The sequence below is a fragment of the Orbicella franksi genome, chromosome 8 (genome assembly GCF_964199315.1).
Source record: "Orbicella franksi chromosome 8, jaOrbFran1.1, whole genome shotgun sequence".
NCBI classification, from domain to species: Eukaryota; Metazoa; Cnidaria; class Anthozoa; order Scleractinia; family Merulinidae; genus Orbicella; species Orbicella franksi.
The window spans coordinates 26,303,120-26,321,910 of record NC_138152.1 but is presented as its reverse complement, the minus strand read 5'-3'; the positions used below and the strand labels follow the sequence as shown (position 1 = coordinate 26,321,910).

The following is an 18,791-nucleotide window of genomic DNA, read 5'->3' as shown; positions in this document are numbered from 1 at the left end:
AATAGCGTTTACGAAAAGTTCTGTTTTCTTGACGGATCGAGTATGGACGGTAGGCCTAACCGTAGAAATGAAGCTGCATTTTGAAATTTCTGCGGGGGTCGGTGGACGCGTACGGGGCCAACGACACACGCCATAAAATGTTTTCACATGACGTCACAGCAGCCATATTGGTGTTACAAAACAATGAAAATACGGTCATGTTGGTGTACCAAATCAATCCTGTGTGAGTTGAACTCTTTTCTTATGTAAACACTTCCTTTTGTTTCAATAAATTTTCATAGCTGCTGGCCACGTGAGTGAAAACCCTCTAATAATCTAGGTCTAAAATGAATTATCAATGGAAATATTAGTCTTTGTTTCCTTTCAATCTATTCAGAAAACGAATCTAAGTCAATCACTCCTGTTTTCTTTTTTTTTTGACAGCTTCACAGTCGAGTCAACAAATGGTACCATCAAAGCCACCAAAGTCTTAGATTACGAGAAAAGCACAGAGTTTGTGTTCTTTATGCTCGCAAACGACGGAGGAAGATTCTATGAGGAAAACAAAAATTACGTAACCAAAATCCATGTTTTCTTGAAGGACATCAACGATAACGACCCGATTTTCCTGAATACACCGTATGCCGCTGATATCAAGGAAAACCAAACGGACGTTGTTTTTGTTTATCAGGTCTGTAAATTTCCTATACCTGTCGTCGCACGCGACATATAGAGAGATTTCACTGGGTAAACCTTTCGTAGCGAAATAGAAACATTAACTAGGTTTGCGCTTTGAACTTGAAATGAAGTAGCCTGTTCCAGGCTCTAGGTAGTTGGGGACGAGCGAAAAAAAGGAGGCGAGCGAGAGAAAAAAGACGGAGGTTCCCTAACTACCGAGAGCCTGGTCCGAGATTGAGAGGGCTATGTTTGTTTTATGTTCTTGATGGAGGAACTTGGCTTTTTCAGTGCCTCTTCCCAACAAGTACTGAAATATAAATACGTACCGAAATTTTTTTGGTGCAACCTAAAACGAAGTGTTGATAGCTTGCGACAATCTCATCCCATATGCACTGTACTTCAAGCGTCAAGCTTTTCAATATTACTGATAGTCTACCAGATAAATTTAGAAGAGCTCTCCGATAGACAAATTACCTCGAAACAATGATTAAACGCTAAAATGGTCTAAATTAGCTTCAAAGTATCTGAAAGACCTAAACATATTAAAAGTCCGCAAATAGCTTGTATCAAGAAATATCCAGTGAATCTGCAATTCCAAAAACCGTCTCCATGGCAATTTCTAGAATCGCGGAAAAGCTGGGGGAACACTTTGATGTTCCAAACGAGGACATCGCAGCTCTTAAACCTTCAACAGTTATATATCTAGCGAGGGCAAGTCACGTCTCAATTAGCGGCGAGAAACTAAGTATTTGTTTCGCATTTTTAGGTGTCAGCTACAGATGTGGACAGTGGAGACAACGCTAAGGTAATAACGGACACGATTATGTGGTCTACTACAGCAAAAATAATTTTATTATATAAACTGCGGCTGTACAAGGATTTCCAACCCTGAAAAAATGTCATAATAGTCACGATAATTTTTCACTGTGATGATATCGATGAGTAATTGTATGTATGAGCGAAACATCTTCGGAACTTCCTCGGAGGTCTTCGGCAATCCTCAGTTATCGTCAGAAATCTTCGGCAATCTTCGGAGATTTCGGAAACGGCCTTCGGACAACGTTTGGAGAATCTTCGAAAATCTTCGGAAAATGGTCGGAAATCTCCTGAAAATCGCAAACGACGTCATTTTTAGTATGTTTTTCTCGTGTTCAACTTTATATCCCACTCGTGAGATTTCGAGTTGCATTGAACACTCGAAGAGAAATGACATATCTATGCGTGCCCATGTATTATTCTCTATGTAACGATTGTTACGCAGTAAATTATGTGTAGGGAGTAAAGATTAAATCTTCACTTACACATTCTATTTCATCGTTTAGGTTTCCTTTAACATAACGGATGGAAATACCAACGGTGCTTTCGCTATTAATAGCAGTGGCGTGGTGACAACAACAAAGAAACTTGACCGCGAAACGGAGTCGTCGTATTTACTCACGGTAAGATATTATCATCAGGTTTGAACAAGTTTTTATCTGTAACGTTATTTTCAGTCTTTTTAACAGCAAAACAAATTTAAAAGTCTCCAAGTTCACACATTTTCTGTCCGACATTCAGATTTGAACAATTTATTATTACTGCACATGCATATTGATGCCTTTTCTTAAAGGTTTAGCTAGGTACACGACCCCTCAAGCAAACCTTTAAACAAAATCGTGTTTAAATTGTCCAGGATCGTTGCTGTTGTTCAGACTAGCATACTGACGTAGCAATAGAAAGATGTGCTTAGATCCCGAGTTTTTCATTTTATAAACGCCATTAACAGCCAATCATTTATGCTAAAGGAGTATTTTGTAAAGCTACTTTAAATATTAACTTCTTGTTGTTGTTGTTGTTGTTTGTTGTTTCGCTCGATTCTCAGCTCGAATGTACGTCTGATGGGGAAATTAAACGAGGGCTTGGCAAGAGATGCCAGCTGATTGTCTTTCACAAAATGTGGACGCAAAGTCACTATTTTCTTTTCCCTAAGCAAAATGCAGTTGTATTTTTATAGCAAGAAGTAGACTATCGTTGAAAAAGAAAACGAAATAGTGTCACATTGAAAACTGTTGAAAATCGATTGCTCAAAAACGCTGTAGTATCTCCTCTATCTCTGACTCAGTAATCTTCGAAAACGTTTTTCCTTTTTTCAACTGACGTAATGAAGGCATGTTAAACTTCTTTTTTTTATTTTCTTTGTTCTGTAAAAGATCATGGCATACGATCATGGAAACCCGCCGAGAAACACAACAACAGTTCTTGCTGTCACAGTGCTTGATTTGAACGATAATCCACCAGTGATTTCAGGCGGTGACAACCTCACAACCAGAGTTAGCGAGGTAAGGTTGTATGCGAATTCACTTAAGAACACGTTTTTGCAGGGATGTGTTTAGCCAGGTGAGGTTGTTTAAGGTAACGATTGTGTAGAGCCTTTCATAAAGCCTTCTCCTAGAGATCCAAATTTGTTGCCCTGTGGTAAAACTATCCTTAATGAACGTTTTAGTTAACATTCACCCATCCCGTCCCCCCCCTCCCAGGGTACACGGTCCCTATTTTTCTTTACAAGAGGTTTTTGGGGTTTACGTGTCCGGTTTGACGCATGTAGCACGTTACTTGATGTATCTTTTATCCACTTTCTTGAAAGCTTATTGTCACAATTAAAACATATCTTGGGCCTGGCTGACCAACGCGCCCATGCCTCAACCTTTGAGTGTGTTCGGTTGTATAGTGAAGGCAAAGTTAACTGACTCAGTCACTAGTCCGTTTAACTAAAGAAACTTAGGACGGTCTTTAATTTACTATCATCTTTACCCTGATTGATATAATGATTTTGTTCCCTACAGGGTGTAGGCGGGGGAACAGTTGTTTACACTCTTCAAGCGACCGATCGAGATGCAGGAAGCAACAAGAAATTAACCTATGCAATCTCATCGGGTAATAATGGAGAATTCATCTTGAACAGCAACACTGGTGTGCTGCAGATATCTCCTACAGGATTGGACCGAGAGCTACATTCAAACTACAACCTGACAATTAATGTCACTGACGCTGGGAATCCAATGTTGTGGGTAGGCACTAACAGCAGCAGTAAAATTATTTAAGTTATGTACGTAGCGGAAATACCACTAACTAAAAACTTTTCATCCTCTCAGGATACCCAAAAAAACTAAATTAAAGTTTTTCGACACGATTCGCATAATGATCCAAATTATCGCTTGCCTTGTTCAGTCATCGCCTCTAAATGAAACGCTCCTCATTTGAAGGTCGTTTCGTTATGACAACATTTTTTAACTGAATAAACGCATAAGGTCCTTCTTAATGTCCTATTTTGCAGTATTAGTACTCGGTGCGCCAAATTTAATTAAGTTTCGGGATGACAGAGTATTTGTTTTGTCAGTTTTGAGTTAGTTTAATTCCATACTCCGCCGGGGTAAATATAGCGAGCATCAAGTTTGAATATTTCCGCCAGATGTTAGGCGAGGGTAATTGCCTTTCCTCTATAAACCCCTTTCATTGAGCAAAAAAAAAAAAGTTGAAAAGCATCCGGATACTAAGCGAATTTTAATGTAAATATTCTATTGCCGTTTTTCTGTAGGACTCGTCAGTTTTACACGTGGAAATACTCGATATAAACGACAATACTCCAGAGTTTGTTCCCAGTCCTTCCGCATCCCTTTCCACGTACATCAGACTTACTGACGAAGGCCCAGAGAGTGTAAACAGTGTCATTATCGATGTTAATGCTACTGATAAAGACGCAGGAGCAAATGCTGAGATCGTCTATTCCATGTCTGGAGATGAACATGGTTACTTCCAGCTAAATTCGACCACAGTATGTTTGACTTTCCTGCTTCATACTGAATGCTATTAACTACCGGGGGCAGCCATTACTCTAACCCCATCCTTCACAGAATTGTTCTGGAAACAGAATTACCTTGAACTTGTAGAAGCTACTCACCTCTATCCTTTGGGGAGATTCAAAGGTTTTTTATGATAAAGAAAACATGACGAGGTTTCATATTGCCCCCCCCCCCCTCCCTCCCCAATCATTCTCCCTTTTTCTCTTGTACGGTCGTAGGTTTGCATTTACGCCCAAACTAATGGTATTCTTCCTTATAAAGAGAACTACCACTAATCAGGTCTAACAGAGGCAAATCGCCTAATTGCCCGGGGGGTGGGAGGGGGGGACTCAAGATGAAAAAATCCAGGAAGCTCATCGTCTCGCTTAAGGGTATAAAACAAAGATTCTGGTCTCGCTCAGGGTGCTGATGACAAAAACGCCATTATTTTTATCTGTCAAAGTATCGTTTGGGGTGCACTCGAAAAAATAATAAATAAAAAACGCTCTTATTTTCGATTTTAGATTCGATTTCCGCCGGTCTCTCGGGTTTGGCCTACTAGTAACCGAGCCTATTCCGTTTGAAGTGCATCTTTTAAAGGTCAAATAAAGCTCGAGCGACGCTCAAATTGGTCTCTCTTAGGAGTTTAATTCAAATTTTCCGACGGGCACCCCCGACCTTTTCATATGACATTTCCTCCGGGAGTTACTGATGGAGCTTGTATAAACTCGTGCCTGTCAGCCTCAACCCTTGCTAAATGATTACATGAACACATTCGCTAATACAATGCGTGCAGTTCTTTCTTTGTTTCTTTTTCCATTTGGAAAGGGGCCGGGACAGTCAGAACTACGGAACGTAATTGTTTTTTTTTTTTCTTGATTTGTTTCTAAGGGGGTTTTGTCCGTGCGTAAAGTTTTGGACAGAGAGAACTCGGACATGACTTTGGATGCGCAGGAAAGAGGAGTGTTTTCTCTTGATATTACAGCTACTGACCAAGCTCTTTCTAGCAATAAGCGAAAAAGTTCTACTGTTAGGGTAAGAGTATGTTTCTGTTTTAATGTTGGTTCGTTTGTTTGTTTGTCTGTTTGTTTGTTTGTTTAGAATTATGTTCACAGACCCTCTATTTTTTCTTCAGTTTGTCGAGATCGCAAGCAAAAGTTTTAACTGCAGTAGGCGATTTTAGAAAGCCCACACGCAACGGAGGAGGCCTTGGGAAAAGACAGAAACAGAGTTTTAAAATCGTTTTGCGCCCTCTTCGTAACCGTTCTCGCGCTCCACACTCGCTCGCGCGCCACACTCGCTCGCGCTCCACACTCGCTCGCGCGCCCTCACATTTCTAGCGCTCTCGAGGAAAAATATCTCGTAACAAAGAAATAAACATCTGTGGTCAGACTAGTTTAATGGCTCTGTGAACGAGGGCCCAAAGTCTTGTTCCATTTAATTTCCAACTTGAATATCCTGGAAGTTTTTATACATTGAAAAACAAAAGAACTGGGTACTATTTGCCGATCTCAGCCTTTCAGTTTGCCTCCTTTGGAAACTACTAACTTACTTTACATTTTAGGAAAATCAACACGGCGGCTGTAGAAATAGGGAGGTACTTCTCTAATGTAATACAAGAAACTACTGAATAATGGTTCACATATACACAAAACCCTCCATGTAATTTCTTTTGCTTTTGTTAAGTTACGCTGCAAACGTATTCTCTTTCTGTTTTATTTCGAAAGGTAACCGTTATAGTCAATGACGTCAACGACAACACGCCACAGTTTATCAATCCACCCCAGTCCACCCACGTCAGCGAGGCGGCTCGGCCTGAGAGTAACGTCATCCAGGTCCCAGCCTTGGATGAAGACCTGGGATTCGCTGGCAAAGTCGTGTACAACATTACTGGTGGAAACACCGATGGTTAGCCATTAGATTTAGTGCTCTTTTGCTCATTATATGGCCGTTTCCAAACTTGACGTTCGCTTACAAAAAAAAAACAACAACAAAAAAAAACATTTATGCTGTGTATTTTACCAATCTAGGTGATTTTGAAATATCCTCGGGTGGTTACATCTTAGTCAAGAAAACATTAGATGCTGAAGTGAAATCCTTGTATACCCTTACCGTTGAAGCAAAGGACCAGGGTCAACCAAGCAGATCTAATACGGTAAGTGATTATTAAACTTAAGTCAAATTGAGAACTTCTACAAGACAGAACTTTGTATACACCTCTATCTTAATTCTTAAAACTCATTTCGCATCAAAGCTAAGTTTTACGCCTGCTCAGTTATAAGTTGTCCTGTAAAACAGCAGGAGTCATGCTCTCCAATAGCACGTGACAAAAGATGGAGACCACGCAACCCACTAAGACTTCAACGGCAAAGAGAGCGTCATTAAACTAAGAATTTATTGAGCAGAGTATTGTCCATACACCGCGATAATATAATTGGTATATTTCTGTTATCATCCTCGGCAAAACGACAACGTAAAGAGTCTAAATTCTGCCCTTTTGGAGAACGTGAACCACGAAGGTGAATTATCAATATTGCCATTTGGAAGTGCAATTTGTTTTTGCATGTTGAATACACATGGGGAGTTCTAATGCTTGCTGATTGGCACACTGAATAGACCTAGAGATACATGAAATTATTAATTATAAGTATAAATCCACTCGCGTTCTATCACGAATGCCGTTCTCTTATTGGCTACGCTACTCACTATCTATTCTGTGATAGATAGTGAGTAGCCTAGCAGTGTGCGCGGCCGCCTCTTTGCATTTTTGCAATGTCTGTAAAGAAGGTTTACACAGAGTTTTGAACGACTAGTATCTGTATACTAAAACAATTATATTATTCGCTCTCGATTTCTATACGTGATTGTTGACTCGGGCTGCGATCTACAAAGATTCAACTTGCTCCGACTGTCACGCGATAGAAATCTCGAGCTCGTAATCTATTTGTTGCGTGAAATGTAAATTAATAAGCCTAGCGTCACTTTTTGGTTGCGTAAACCCAAAAATAAATGTCGTGGGTAACTGACAATGGACTGGCATAGGGTGGGGGGAGGGGAGATATACTCTGGCTGCATCATTATTTAGAAAGCGAGTTAAGCACCGGTACCGATGACTTAACGGACCTTACTTTAATCGTTATGTTAATTACTGGTAATAATATATGCCACATCTTTGTTTGTAGACGGTCGTGTCCATCATTGTTGACGATGTCAACGACAATGACCCAGTCTTCAACCAGTCTTTGTACCTTGCTCACGTGATGGAAAATTCCAACGTGAGCACGAGCGTCGTAACAGTTTACGCAACTGACCAGGATCAAGAGGCCAATGGCCGAGTGTCTTACGCGATCACCAGTGGCAATACAGGCGACGCATTTGAGATCAACAATCAAACAGGAATGGTAACAGTTAAGGGAGTTATTGACCGGGAGAATATTAAAGAATACTCACTCACTGTACAGGCTGAGGACGGAGGACATCCTTCTAGTAGAAAGGTAAGTTTAGTGTTTAGGGACTGGGTGGAGGTACTTCCTTATATGGGCTATGTAGGTATGTGTGGCCACAAAGGGTATGGTGTTTTAGCCGTTTTGGTTATCAATATGGTATCGATTTTGGGCTATTTTGGTCTCAAATGGGGTATGGTTTTCATATTTAAGTCTTGAATAGGCCCCTGATTAGGTAAGGTTTTTTTTAGAAAACAAAAAGAAGCTCCTTCTTCTACAACAAGGCAGGTCTGAAACAGGGTATTGATTTAAGGGTTAGGACGTTAAATAGGGTATCAAATTCTTGGTCAGTTCATAAAAAGGCTAGGGAAAATCGTTTTGAGAAACGAGCCGAACACCTTCACTCAATTTTATGGGAGTAGCCCTCCATACCCCCTCCCTCCCCCCGCTCCCCTCGAGGGGTTTAGAGCTGCAAACAGTTAAGGAACGAACCAATATAGGGATAGCCGCTGTACACGATTTTGCAAACGCAAATACCAACCTTAGTATCTAGGTTTGTCTCTTTGTTTGTTCAACCCTTATCCTCACTCGAGTCTAACTCAGTTAACCTTTTCCCAATAGAAGTTTCCACCGCAGCCATGTTGCATGGTAGGAACAGATCTTTTTCCTATGGGAAAAAATGTTCTTTCTAATGCAAGACATTTTCAATGTTCCTGCCATGCAACATGGCTGCCGTGCCAAACCTCGATAGGTTGAGCAGTCTTTATATTTGCTTCATAGACCATGTATTCTTAGTAAATTATTTCTTAACGGGAAAATAAAACATGAACAATTAAACTGCACTGGCTACACAATAAAATTTGCTCCATGGACATGTTTACAGCGTCTTATCTTTATTAAAAGTTGACAAGTAAATGCTTTCTTTCGCATGCGAGTGAAATTAATACTTGATTCCTCTGTTTCCAAATTTCAAGAATACATCATTATACCATGACATTATAATAAACTGTCGTTTTGTCGTTTCTCATTTTATTTGTTTCATAATTTTTCAGGCATTCGCAGACCTTGTAATAAAAGTGCTGGATGAAAACGACAGTCCACCACAGTTCAAAGAGAACTCGTATGAGGCAGCCATTGCAGAGAACTCCATGGCAGGAACAACTGTTGTACCTGTAGGTCTTAAATAATCTCCTACTGATTGCTCTGTAAATTAATATGTAAAGAAAAAAAATAAAGATAAATAAATAATAAATAAATTACAATATTTTGAAAGGAAGCCACTTCAGCCTTAACTGGTTTTCAGGCGAGTCCGCTATCCTGGTCGCATTGGAATTTGGATATTGCTTTTTGTCAACAGTTAAGTAAAATAAGTTACATAATAACTGCAAGACCAAAGTAGCTCAAAGTCAATTAATTCACTGAGTCAAATCTCTGAGGATTTTATGGGAGCTATTTGAATCTTTGCAGGTCGTGAACAGCTCGTCCTCCTGAAGAAAGAACAAATCTGTGAGGGGTGGGGATAGTCTGGTTAAGAAGTGTACCAACTTTCACATACTGTGAGAAACTTCTAAGGTAGTTTTGATTAAAGCAATTGTTTCTCATGAAAATATTTCTTTTAACGCAGACCGTCACCATAAGCGCTACAGATGCAGACGAAGGCGTCAATGCTGAGATTTCATTTTCTCTTCAAGGTGAGGCTTGTGATGAATACCTAACTAGTAAGGACATCTATCAATTCGTTAATCAGGAGTAAATAATTGTAATGATCAGTATTGGCTAGAGAAATAACGTCGCTGGTAACTGATATATTGTCAATATAAGCAGACGTCCTCTTGAAATCAAAGTGAAAAGCTCTTTGGTCTGATTAATTTTTAGATTTATCGCAGTCTGGTTGGTTCGAAAAGTGATTAGTTTCTTGCAAGAGGTTATATATTCTCTTGGTTCTTGATGTGTGGAAACGTACACTTTGAGGTCCATGCTAGTAAAGAATTATACACTTTATTGTTCCGGATAATTAAGCTCATGTTAGAAAATACTCATGTGCATTCTTGCAATGCGAGCTCGCGCAAAAACAAGAACTTGATCAGCATTGCCCCCAATACATTTGGACTCATCTATTTAAATGACGTCTTATTTACTGTTCTTTACGCCCAGGTCCTGGATCAGACAATTTCGAAATCAACAGAACAACGGCAGTCATCACCACACGCCACAACAATTCTCTTGACAGAGAAAGGAACGACTCTTACCATTTGACACTAATTGCCTCCGATGGCGGTAACAAAACATCGTCGGTCCCACTGGTAGTCAAAATAACAGATGTCAATGACGAACGGCCCCGGTTTAGTCAGCAGGTGTATTATGCAAACGTGTCTGAGGACGCTTCCCGCGGGACAACAGTCAGGAGGGTGACCGCCACAGATCTTGACTTTTTGGTTTTGAATAAGGAGATCACATATACATCGACAGGAGCAGATGCCAAGTTTTATATCAATAGAGCAACAGGTTCGTGTACAGCGTTTAAAATTGTTAGCACATGTTGGGAAAATATTTCAGACGGTAATTTCGCTCCCAAATATTTCAAAATCCTACCTTGCAATCTATCTCATTCTAGCGAAATATGATTTGGTATGCCCTACACTACTTATGTCTCTAGCCTTCTGTTTCTCTCCGCTCTCTCACAAACTTTGTTCTTAAATATCGCTGAGGCAGCATAAACTGATAAGTTCTTATTCCATTTCAGGTGATATCATTGTAGATTCTAACTTGGATAGAGAATTCAAAAGTCATTATGTACTTTATGTAACAGCAGCAAACATAGGGCAAAATGCAATGGAAGGAGAGTGTCAAGTTAACATCACGGTCACAGACGTTATCGACGAAAAACCTTTCTTTGAAAGCGAAGTGTTAACATTTCATGTCTCAGAGAATGCTTCTATTGGTACGAAAGTAACTCAGCTCATGGCGCAAGACAAGGATATTGGCGATACGCTTACTTATTCCCTAACAGAGCGCGATTCGAGTGGACATTTTCGTATAAACCGGACCACGGGTGTGATAACGACTGCCAAAGATCTCGACAGGGAAAATATGACTGAACATGTGGCATACGTACAGGCTACCGATAGCGTTAATCTGACGTCGGATGAAGTGAAGATCGTGATTAAGGTTGATGATGTCAACGATCGTACGCCAGTGTTTACAAAGGTTTTCTACGTGCAGGATTACAGAGAGGAATCACCAAAAGACACAAGTATTCTGACAGTTGCAGCAAGGGATGCCGATACGGGCAGAAACGCCGAGATAAGATTCAGTATCGTGGGCAACGCTACAAAATACGTAGCGATCGACCCCGTTAGCGGACTTATTTCCCAAGCTGATAACGAGCTTGATCGTGAGTTGTCGCCATATTTTAACTTCACCGTTCGTGCAACTGACCTGGGTTCTCCACCATTGTCGTCTGAAGTCGAGGTGTCTGTCAATCTGGTCGATATCAATGATAACAGCCCGACTTTCAACAAGACTGTATATCAAGCTTATGTTATGGAAAATCAGCCAATTGGTACTCCGCTTCTGGTAGTCACAGCAACCGACAAGGATGAAGGAATCAATGCGAGGCTTTCTTATGGACTTACGGGAGGCAACTTTCGATTCCAAATCGACCAGGATACCGTAAGATTTATTTTCAAACTCATATATTACTTGTACAGTACAAACACCTCAGATAAACTTAGGTTTAATACAAAATCTGCAAATATGGGCTTCAGATTCAAACATTTCAGTCTGAAGTAGAAAATCGTTTGCTTCGGGTTCGTAAGTTGAAATAGATGTATCGCTAAAACCTATTACCTGGATCACACAGCAAGCCCTTACCTTCTGCTCTAACTTTTAAATCCAATACCAAATGAACAATAATCCGGCTATACGGTAACTATGAGTGCTATAATACATTTGCCGTTCATGCTAAATTCAGCTTTTAAATTAGAACACAAAAACGAACTTCACTTTCTAATGTCACGGTTTGGGCTATTTCCAGGGAAACATTACCACAGCTGTTCGCTTAGATCGAGAGCAAGCTGGTGCCGAGTCGTATACCTTGACCGTATTGGCTGCAGACGATGCAATAAGAAGCCGCCAGGGAACAACACAGGTGAACATGACACCTTTAATTTTTGTACGTTCCTATTTTGATCGACATGCATCAAACACAAATAAGTTGACGCGTACACGGTCAACTGGTTCTCGTATGCCTCTTACAAACATGGAACCTATACTAATCGAAGGCCTATTTGATACAGTCTTAAATGAATATTCTTGTTAAGGTTCTTGTGTACCCCTGAAACATCACTAATTTTATTAATAAAGTGCGTAGGATCAGTCCATTGGTAGGCGCCGACAACTCGGAGATAAAAACAGTGGAATTCTTATTTTTCCAACGTTAACCCTCGATTTTCCGATATTTCTTTCACAAATATATCAAAGAAAACCGGAATTCTTATGTAACTGGGACAGCCTCGGATGCATTTTGATCGAAATTTGGATTTTTTTAGGACCGTTTAAGAATGTAAAGGCTGACGAAAGAATACAACTTTGTCAAGGCGACGTCCACAAGAAAATGACGACCTAAAAATTAAAGCTCGGCTTTCCAGTCATAATTCATGAACAGGCAACAGCCGTACCTTCGCTGTTACTAATCCAGCACATTACCAACAACATCAGGCAGACTGCAAGAAGTGATATTTGCCTGTTTGTGTTCTTTACAGGTTATTGTAACTGTGTTGGATGATAATGATCACCCGCCCGTCTTCACGCGATCAAATTACGACTTCCGAGTTGCTGAAAATGTCGATATTGGACATCTCGTGGGAACGGTGACTGCCTCGGATGAGGACAAAGGAATAAACGCGAAGATATCTTTTCTCATAACGGCAGAAGATGGAAGTGAGTGTAATATTGGAATAGAGTTTTAAGTTAGGTACGTAGGTAGCCTGAGTGGAGCTCGCTAGATAACTAGCTGGATAGGTTAGCAGGACAGAGAGAGAGGGGAGGACGAAATGGAGGGAGAGAGTCAAAAAGTAAGGAAATGAGGAAAGAAGACAGTGAGACAGGAAGAACCGGAGGTACTGAGAGAGGGAAGGGAGGAGAGGAAGGGAGAGAGGGAGGGAGGGACGGAGGGAGGGACGGAGGGGAGGTGATCGGAGAGGTGATCTCCTGACGGTGCGCGGTCGTCATAGTTTTTATCCCTGAATGAAAGCTCCCTCATCATTACTTATTTCTCAGCTTGTTATATTGTGGCTGTTGTAACTGCGAGAGTCCCATTTTCACAAATGTATATGTTGCTTCGTTTTGTGGCAATAAACTCAGATACACGACCCTCAAGCATGTAGTGCTTAAACGATAATCGTGTTTTAAATAAAGGAGTTTACTTTACTTTACTTTACTCAAGTTATTTTGTATATATTTGTGCTTAGGTCTCCCTCTCACTGTGAATGAAACAACAGGCGATATCGAGACTACTGGAAAACTAGACAGAGAGACCAACAGCTCCTTCACCTTAGTCGTCATTGTAAGAATATACTATAAGTTTCTCTCACTGCCATTTAGAAGCCTTAGTTTTGTAAGAAAAAAGAAGAAAATTAAATATGCACTGCTTCTTTTCTCTTCTCTTCTCTTCTCTTCTCTTCTCTTCTTTCCTCTCCTCCCCTCTCGTCAACTCTCCTCTGCTTTGCTCTTAATTCCCTGATCTTCTCTTCTCTCGTATTGTCACCTTTGTTCTGCTCTTCTCTGCTTTGCTCTACTATTTTCTACTGTGCTCTGCTCCGCTGTCCAATCTGTTCCGACTCACTTTTTCTAATTTCATTTTTGATTCCTCTAGGCACGAGACAACGGAAGCCCATCTCTGGAAAGTAACGCAACGGTCACAGTTGTAATAACTGATGTAAATGACAACGCGCCAACTTTCCAGCAAGCAACCTACAACGTGACAGTGCGAGAGAGTGCATTCCCCAAAACTACGGTACGACCTTTGAATCACCTCCTACAATTGCTATTTACTTCTTTGATTTTGGTCATGCAATTGAAGCGTTGCATTGAATACCACCGATACGAAGCGTTATTTAGCTCCGTAATGAAGCCTCTTGAAGGTGGCTTTGTTCCAAAGGGGGACAACCACGTGAAAAGATCAGGGGTAATCCTTGTCTCGCTTAGGGGTGTAAATCATGGATTTTGGTCTCTTTAAGGGTGATCAGGACGAAATGCCACCATTTGTAGTTGTCAAAGTATTTTTTATGGTGTACTCAAAAAGGTAACGATTAAAAAAAAAAATGCTCTCAATTCCGTTTTTATGCTCGATTTTCGCTGCTCACTCTAGTGCAGCCTACCAGCCCGGGCTCCTTTTTCGAATTGTATCTTTTAGAGGTCAAACAAAACTCGAGCCAAGCCCAGGCTGGTCTTCTTTAGGGGTGTAATTCAGATTTTCTGACAAACATCCCCGACCTTTTCACATGGGATTCCCCCAGGGGTTTTATTCTACAAGACATAACGTCTATGGCGTATTCAGTTCACTTAGTTCGATTTTCACGCGTATCCTAATTTACTCAGCTGTAACGATATTTTTTTAAAATCTTTATTCTACAGGTGGAAACTGTTTCTGCAACGGATCCTGACGAAGGAGGGAACGGTCAGTTTCGATACAGCATTGAAAGTGGAGATCCCGATGATCAGTTTGCTATAGGCGGTAAGAATGCTTCAGTGACCAATCAGGTTCCGACCCCATTACGCCGAAGAAATTTGAAAACGCAGCTTTATTTCTACGGTTAACGTTAGGACTACCGTCCGCACTAATCCGTCGCGAAAATGGAGCTTTACGGAAACGACGATGTCACGATTATCACGTGATTTCCCTGCCCGAGTTTTCGTCAAACACAAATCCAAAATGCCCGGTGATTGTTGCGTTTTCAATTTTTTTCCGGGATAATGTGGACGGAAACCATTTGATGCGTTTTGATAGTGAAAATGCTGTTTCCAAAGTTCTCCGGCGTGTTGTGGACAGGGCGTAGAGTGGACAACAATTTTTGCATAATGTTGCTCGGGCTAGCAAAAACGATTATAGTTTAACTTGTAACTTAAGGTAGCTAAACAAATTTGCTGATATCAAGTAGGGATTCAAGTGTTCAAATTATCCTCTCGTTTCTTTGCTACAGCAACTTCTGGCGTCATCACCCTCAGGCAAAAACTGGACCACGAAACGAAGAATTTTTACAACATCACAATCGAAGCTCGCGACCTAGGCAGCCCCGCCCTCTCGGGCTATACAAGTCTCCTAGTAACCGTTAGTGACGTAGACGATAATGCTCCTGTTTTCCACCAAGATGAGTATACCGCAAGCCTATTAGAAAATGCCACTGCGGGCACGTTTGTCGCCCAAGTGAACGCCACGGACATGGATGCAGACGAAGCGCACAAGACTATATATTACAGCATCGATGGAGGCGATGACGAGAGAAAGTTTATTATTGGCGAGTTAAATGGCACAGTGTACTTGAATTGGTCTGGAGATGGGCTCGATCGTGAAAAAGTATCAGAGTACAAACTGACTGTAGCCGCCATCAGCCGAGTGAATAACACAGAGCAAAAATCAACAGTTCTTGTAAGCACTGAACGTGTCATTTCTTGATTAGTTCCTCAAAATTAACTTGAATTAATGACTGAGTCCTTATTTATGGCTTGTGATGATTGCCTCACCAACACAAAACTTGGAGAACCAGGGGCTACGTATGACTTACCCTCCTAACTAATCGGGCAAGCCTAAATCTGCTAGACGTTTAGGACCCAGGCCTTATAGCTTTTGGGAACATTTAAAAGAAAAGAAATTGTCCCGACCGCAGCAGAATAGGTTAGAGGTTGGTAGCCTGCGAAGCAGCCGTGTCCTTTCCTTTTCCAGGTGGAGAGATCATCTGACAAGCGAGCGAACAAAGGAGCACGCCTTAGGAGAGCAAAAATTGAAGAAGTGGGGAGGGGGTAGCCTCGTTCCCTTCTCGTGCTTTTTTGGAAAAGGAAAGGAAACGTCTGTTGCGCATGCGCAGGCTAAGAGGTTAGAGTCTAAAGAGGAGGACAAATACCTCATTTGGATTCGTCAATCCGGACTTGCTGTTATCTGATATCAGGTCTTCAGTGAGGCTTAAATTTTAATCTGTTGGGTATAAAATAATTGCTAAAAAATTAGCAAATGCTAACCAATCAAGTTAATTTGTAATTTTGCCAGTTTATGAAAAATATGAATTGTAAAGTCAGCTATAGCTGTCTTTATTAAAAAAAATGTTACCTCGCGCAGATTAATTGTTTTTATGGTGGAAAATACCTCAATTTAATACATCCTTGAATTTGTTTCACCTTACTTCTAATGTTTTACAACACAGCTGGTAAAATAAATAGAATCTTTCTTTCTATATTGCAGCTGACTGTTACGGTTGGGGATGTCAATGACGTCACACCAATGTTTGAGCCCCAGTCCTACCTCAAATCAGTGATAGAGGACATCGGAGAACTGGAACCAGCAGGGGACAGGAAAATACTTACAATTTCCGCTAAGGACGATGACGAAGGAGACAATGCGAAAATCGTCTATACAATCACTAAAGGAAACGACGAAGGTGTGTTTAGTGATTTCATAAAAATTATTGGAAATGAGTGTTCACCTTCATTGAAAAATCATTAAAATTTTACTGAAAAGCACCTCGAATATTCTTAGAAAGATGATATTTATGTATTTATCATATGGTTAGCTCCCAGGGCGGGAAAAGTGAACCAAATCCTGCGCTGTGATTGGCTACCCGAGCGGGCAAGATGGTGCTATCTTACGCACTGGGTCCCGCAAGGAAAATTTTTCCCTAAGGGTCACTAAAGTCTATATAATAAATTTTTTATTGACCAAGCTTGTTCGGTCAAGATGGCTAGATATTGGCCGCGTTCTCGTTTCTGCCATATGCCGATAACACATAGCAAATAGAAGGTCTTCTTGGATGTATATGGTTGTTGCAAACACGTTACTTCAATGATGTCTGTTGAAAATGACGACACGGCGGCCCTGTTGGTGTTTGACAAAAAGAAAATGAAACTTCTCTTATTTAGGAAATGAGTTCTTCTCATTTGTAAACATTTCCTATCGTTTGGGAACACCAATATTGCTGCCTGGAAACCCCCTATAAGCACCAGCCTTCATAACTTGTAGGGATATTGCGTATGAATACTCTGTTTTAGCGACGGTTAACGTAACGAGAGCTTAGAAGCCACAAGGTGAAGTGCTCTTTGCGGTTCACGTTCGTGGTTCCGCCGCCGAATTAAATCACTCACACGCTACGCAAGCCCTCAGTCTCCACATCATTTTGCTAATATAGAGCTATTTCCTTTTCCAGGAGCGTTTATATTAAACAACGTCACCGGAGAGTTGTCAAAAGCCACAACCTTGGATAGGGAAGTGAGGGATTTTTATAGTCTGTTGGTAACTGCCACTGATCAAGGCCAGCCACCTCTATTCAATCAAACTACGATAAATATTACCATACTGGACGCCAATGACCAAATTCCAGAAATACAGACACAGACATTGTTCTCTGTGCTTGAGGTATGTAATCTGGCTTTGTTGTCAATTACAATGACAACATTGTGACCCTCGTGTTACCGACTTATATATAATGAAGGAATTCATCAGGGCCTCCGTGAAAAATTAGCGAATTGAGTTTCTCCCTAAGGATTGTCAAAGATTGATTGATTGATTGATTGATCGATCGATCGATCGATCGATCGATCGATCGATTGATTGATTGATTGATTGATTGATTGATTGATTAACTGATTGACTAATTGACCGAGTGACCGAGTGACCGAGCGCCCGATTGACCGAGCGACAGAGCGACCGAGCGACCGAGCGACCGAGCGACCGAGCGACCGAGCGACCGAGCGACCGAGCGACCGAGCGACCGAGCGACCGAGCGACCGAGCGACCGAGCGACCGAGCGACCGAGCGACCGAGCGACCGAGCGACCGAGCGACCGAGCGACCGAGCGACCGAGCGACCGAGCGACCGAGCGACCGAGCGACCGAGCGACCGAGCGACCGAGCGACCGAGCGACCGAGCGACCGAGCGACCGAGCGACCGAGCGACCGAGCGACCGAGCGACCGAGCGACCGAGCGACCGAGCGACCGAGCGACCGAGCGACTCAGTAACCCAGTGACCCAGTGACCCAGTGACCCAGTGCAAAGAACAAAGCATTTAACTATCGTTCACTAGAAACACAATTGTTGTTTTCTCTTCAGAATACGACAGTTGGTACGCTCATCACGACAATGAATGCCACGGACAAAGACACTGGTGTTAACGCTCAGTTGAAGTTTACTATCATAAGTGGAAATGACGACGGAACATTTGAGCTCAATGAAACCAGTGGCGAGCTGTTTACAGCGAAGAGCCTCGATTATGATGAAGAACCCAAGTCATACAAGGTTAGGGAAAACCGAACACTAACTGCTACCAATGACTTCGTTTACTTGACTTGTTAAAAAAAAATTGCATAGTCTGGAATTCATCCTAATTATCCTATGATGTGGTTTATTTTTGTGCAGCTCACTATAGAAGCTCAGGACCTTGGAAGCCCCCCTCGGTCAAGCGTGAAGACTATAACAATTGCTTTGGAGAACATTGACGACAATGTACCTGTTTTTAACGAGGTACAAGCCATTAAAACCATACTGATAGGGCTCTTTTATTTTTGTTTCTAAAAATAGGGGCTTTAGAGATCTTTATTTTTCGGATACTCGCTAGGAAACATTTATGTATCTTTGCATATGACGCTGAAAATAGAGATCGTTTGATTC

At 41.3% G+C, this 18,791-nt stretch overlaps 1 protein-coding gene across 4 annotated transcripts in view; it reads left to right on the top strand.

The window, feature by feature from the left end:
- The window catches only part of LOC145494554 (cadherin-23-like), a 60,211-nt gene that overhangs the window by 29,908 nt on the left and 11,512 nt on the right, over positions 1-18,791 (top strand). For all 4 annotated transcript variants that reach the window (XM_081474047.1, XM_081474049.1, XM_081474048.1 and 1 more), the window contains exons 16-39: positions 424-670; positions 1,424-1,462; positions 1,980-2,096; positions 2,847-2,975; positions 3,480-3,704; positions 4,232-4,468; positions 5,367-5,510; positions 6,203-6,383; positions 6,506-6,630; positions 7,658-7,969; positions 8,971-9,090; positions 9,543-9,609; positions 10,073-10,423; positions 10,662-11,590; positions 11,955-12,068; positions 12,682-12,859; positions 13,390-13,484; positions 13,794-13,934; positions 14,555-14,654; positions 15,121-15,566; positions 16,374-16,569; positions 17,332-17,540; positions 18,234-18,419; positions 18,540-18,644. In XM_081474047.1, coding sequence (XP_081330173.1) covers positions 424-670; positions 1,424-1,462; positions 1,980-2,096; positions 2,847-2,975; positions 3,480-3,704; positions 4,232-4,468; positions 5,367-5,510; positions 6,203-6,383; positions 6,506-6,630; positions 7,658-7,969; positions 8,971-9,090; positions 9,543-9,609; positions 10,073-10,423; positions 10,662-11,590; positions 11,955-12,068; positions 12,682-12,859; positions 13,390-13,484; positions 13,794-13,934; positions 14,555-14,654; positions 15,121-15,566; positions 16,374-16,569; positions 17,332-17,540; positions 18,234-18,419; positions 18,540-18,644 — 4,993 coding nt within the window. The remainder of the gene's footprint in view (positions 1-423; positions 671-1,423; positions 1,463-1,979; positions 2,097-2,846; positions 2,976-3,479; positions 3,705-4,231; positions 4,469-5,366; positions 5,511-6,202; positions 6,384-6,505; positions 6,631-7,657; positions 7,970-8,970; positions 9,091-9,542; positions 9,610-10,072; positions 10,424-10,661; positions 11,591-11,954; positions 12,069-12,681; positions 12,860-13,389; positions 13,485-13,793; positions 13,935-14,554; positions 14,655-15,120; positions 15,567-16,373; positions 16,570-17,331; positions 17,541-18,233; positions 18,420-18,539; positions 18,645-18,791) is intronic.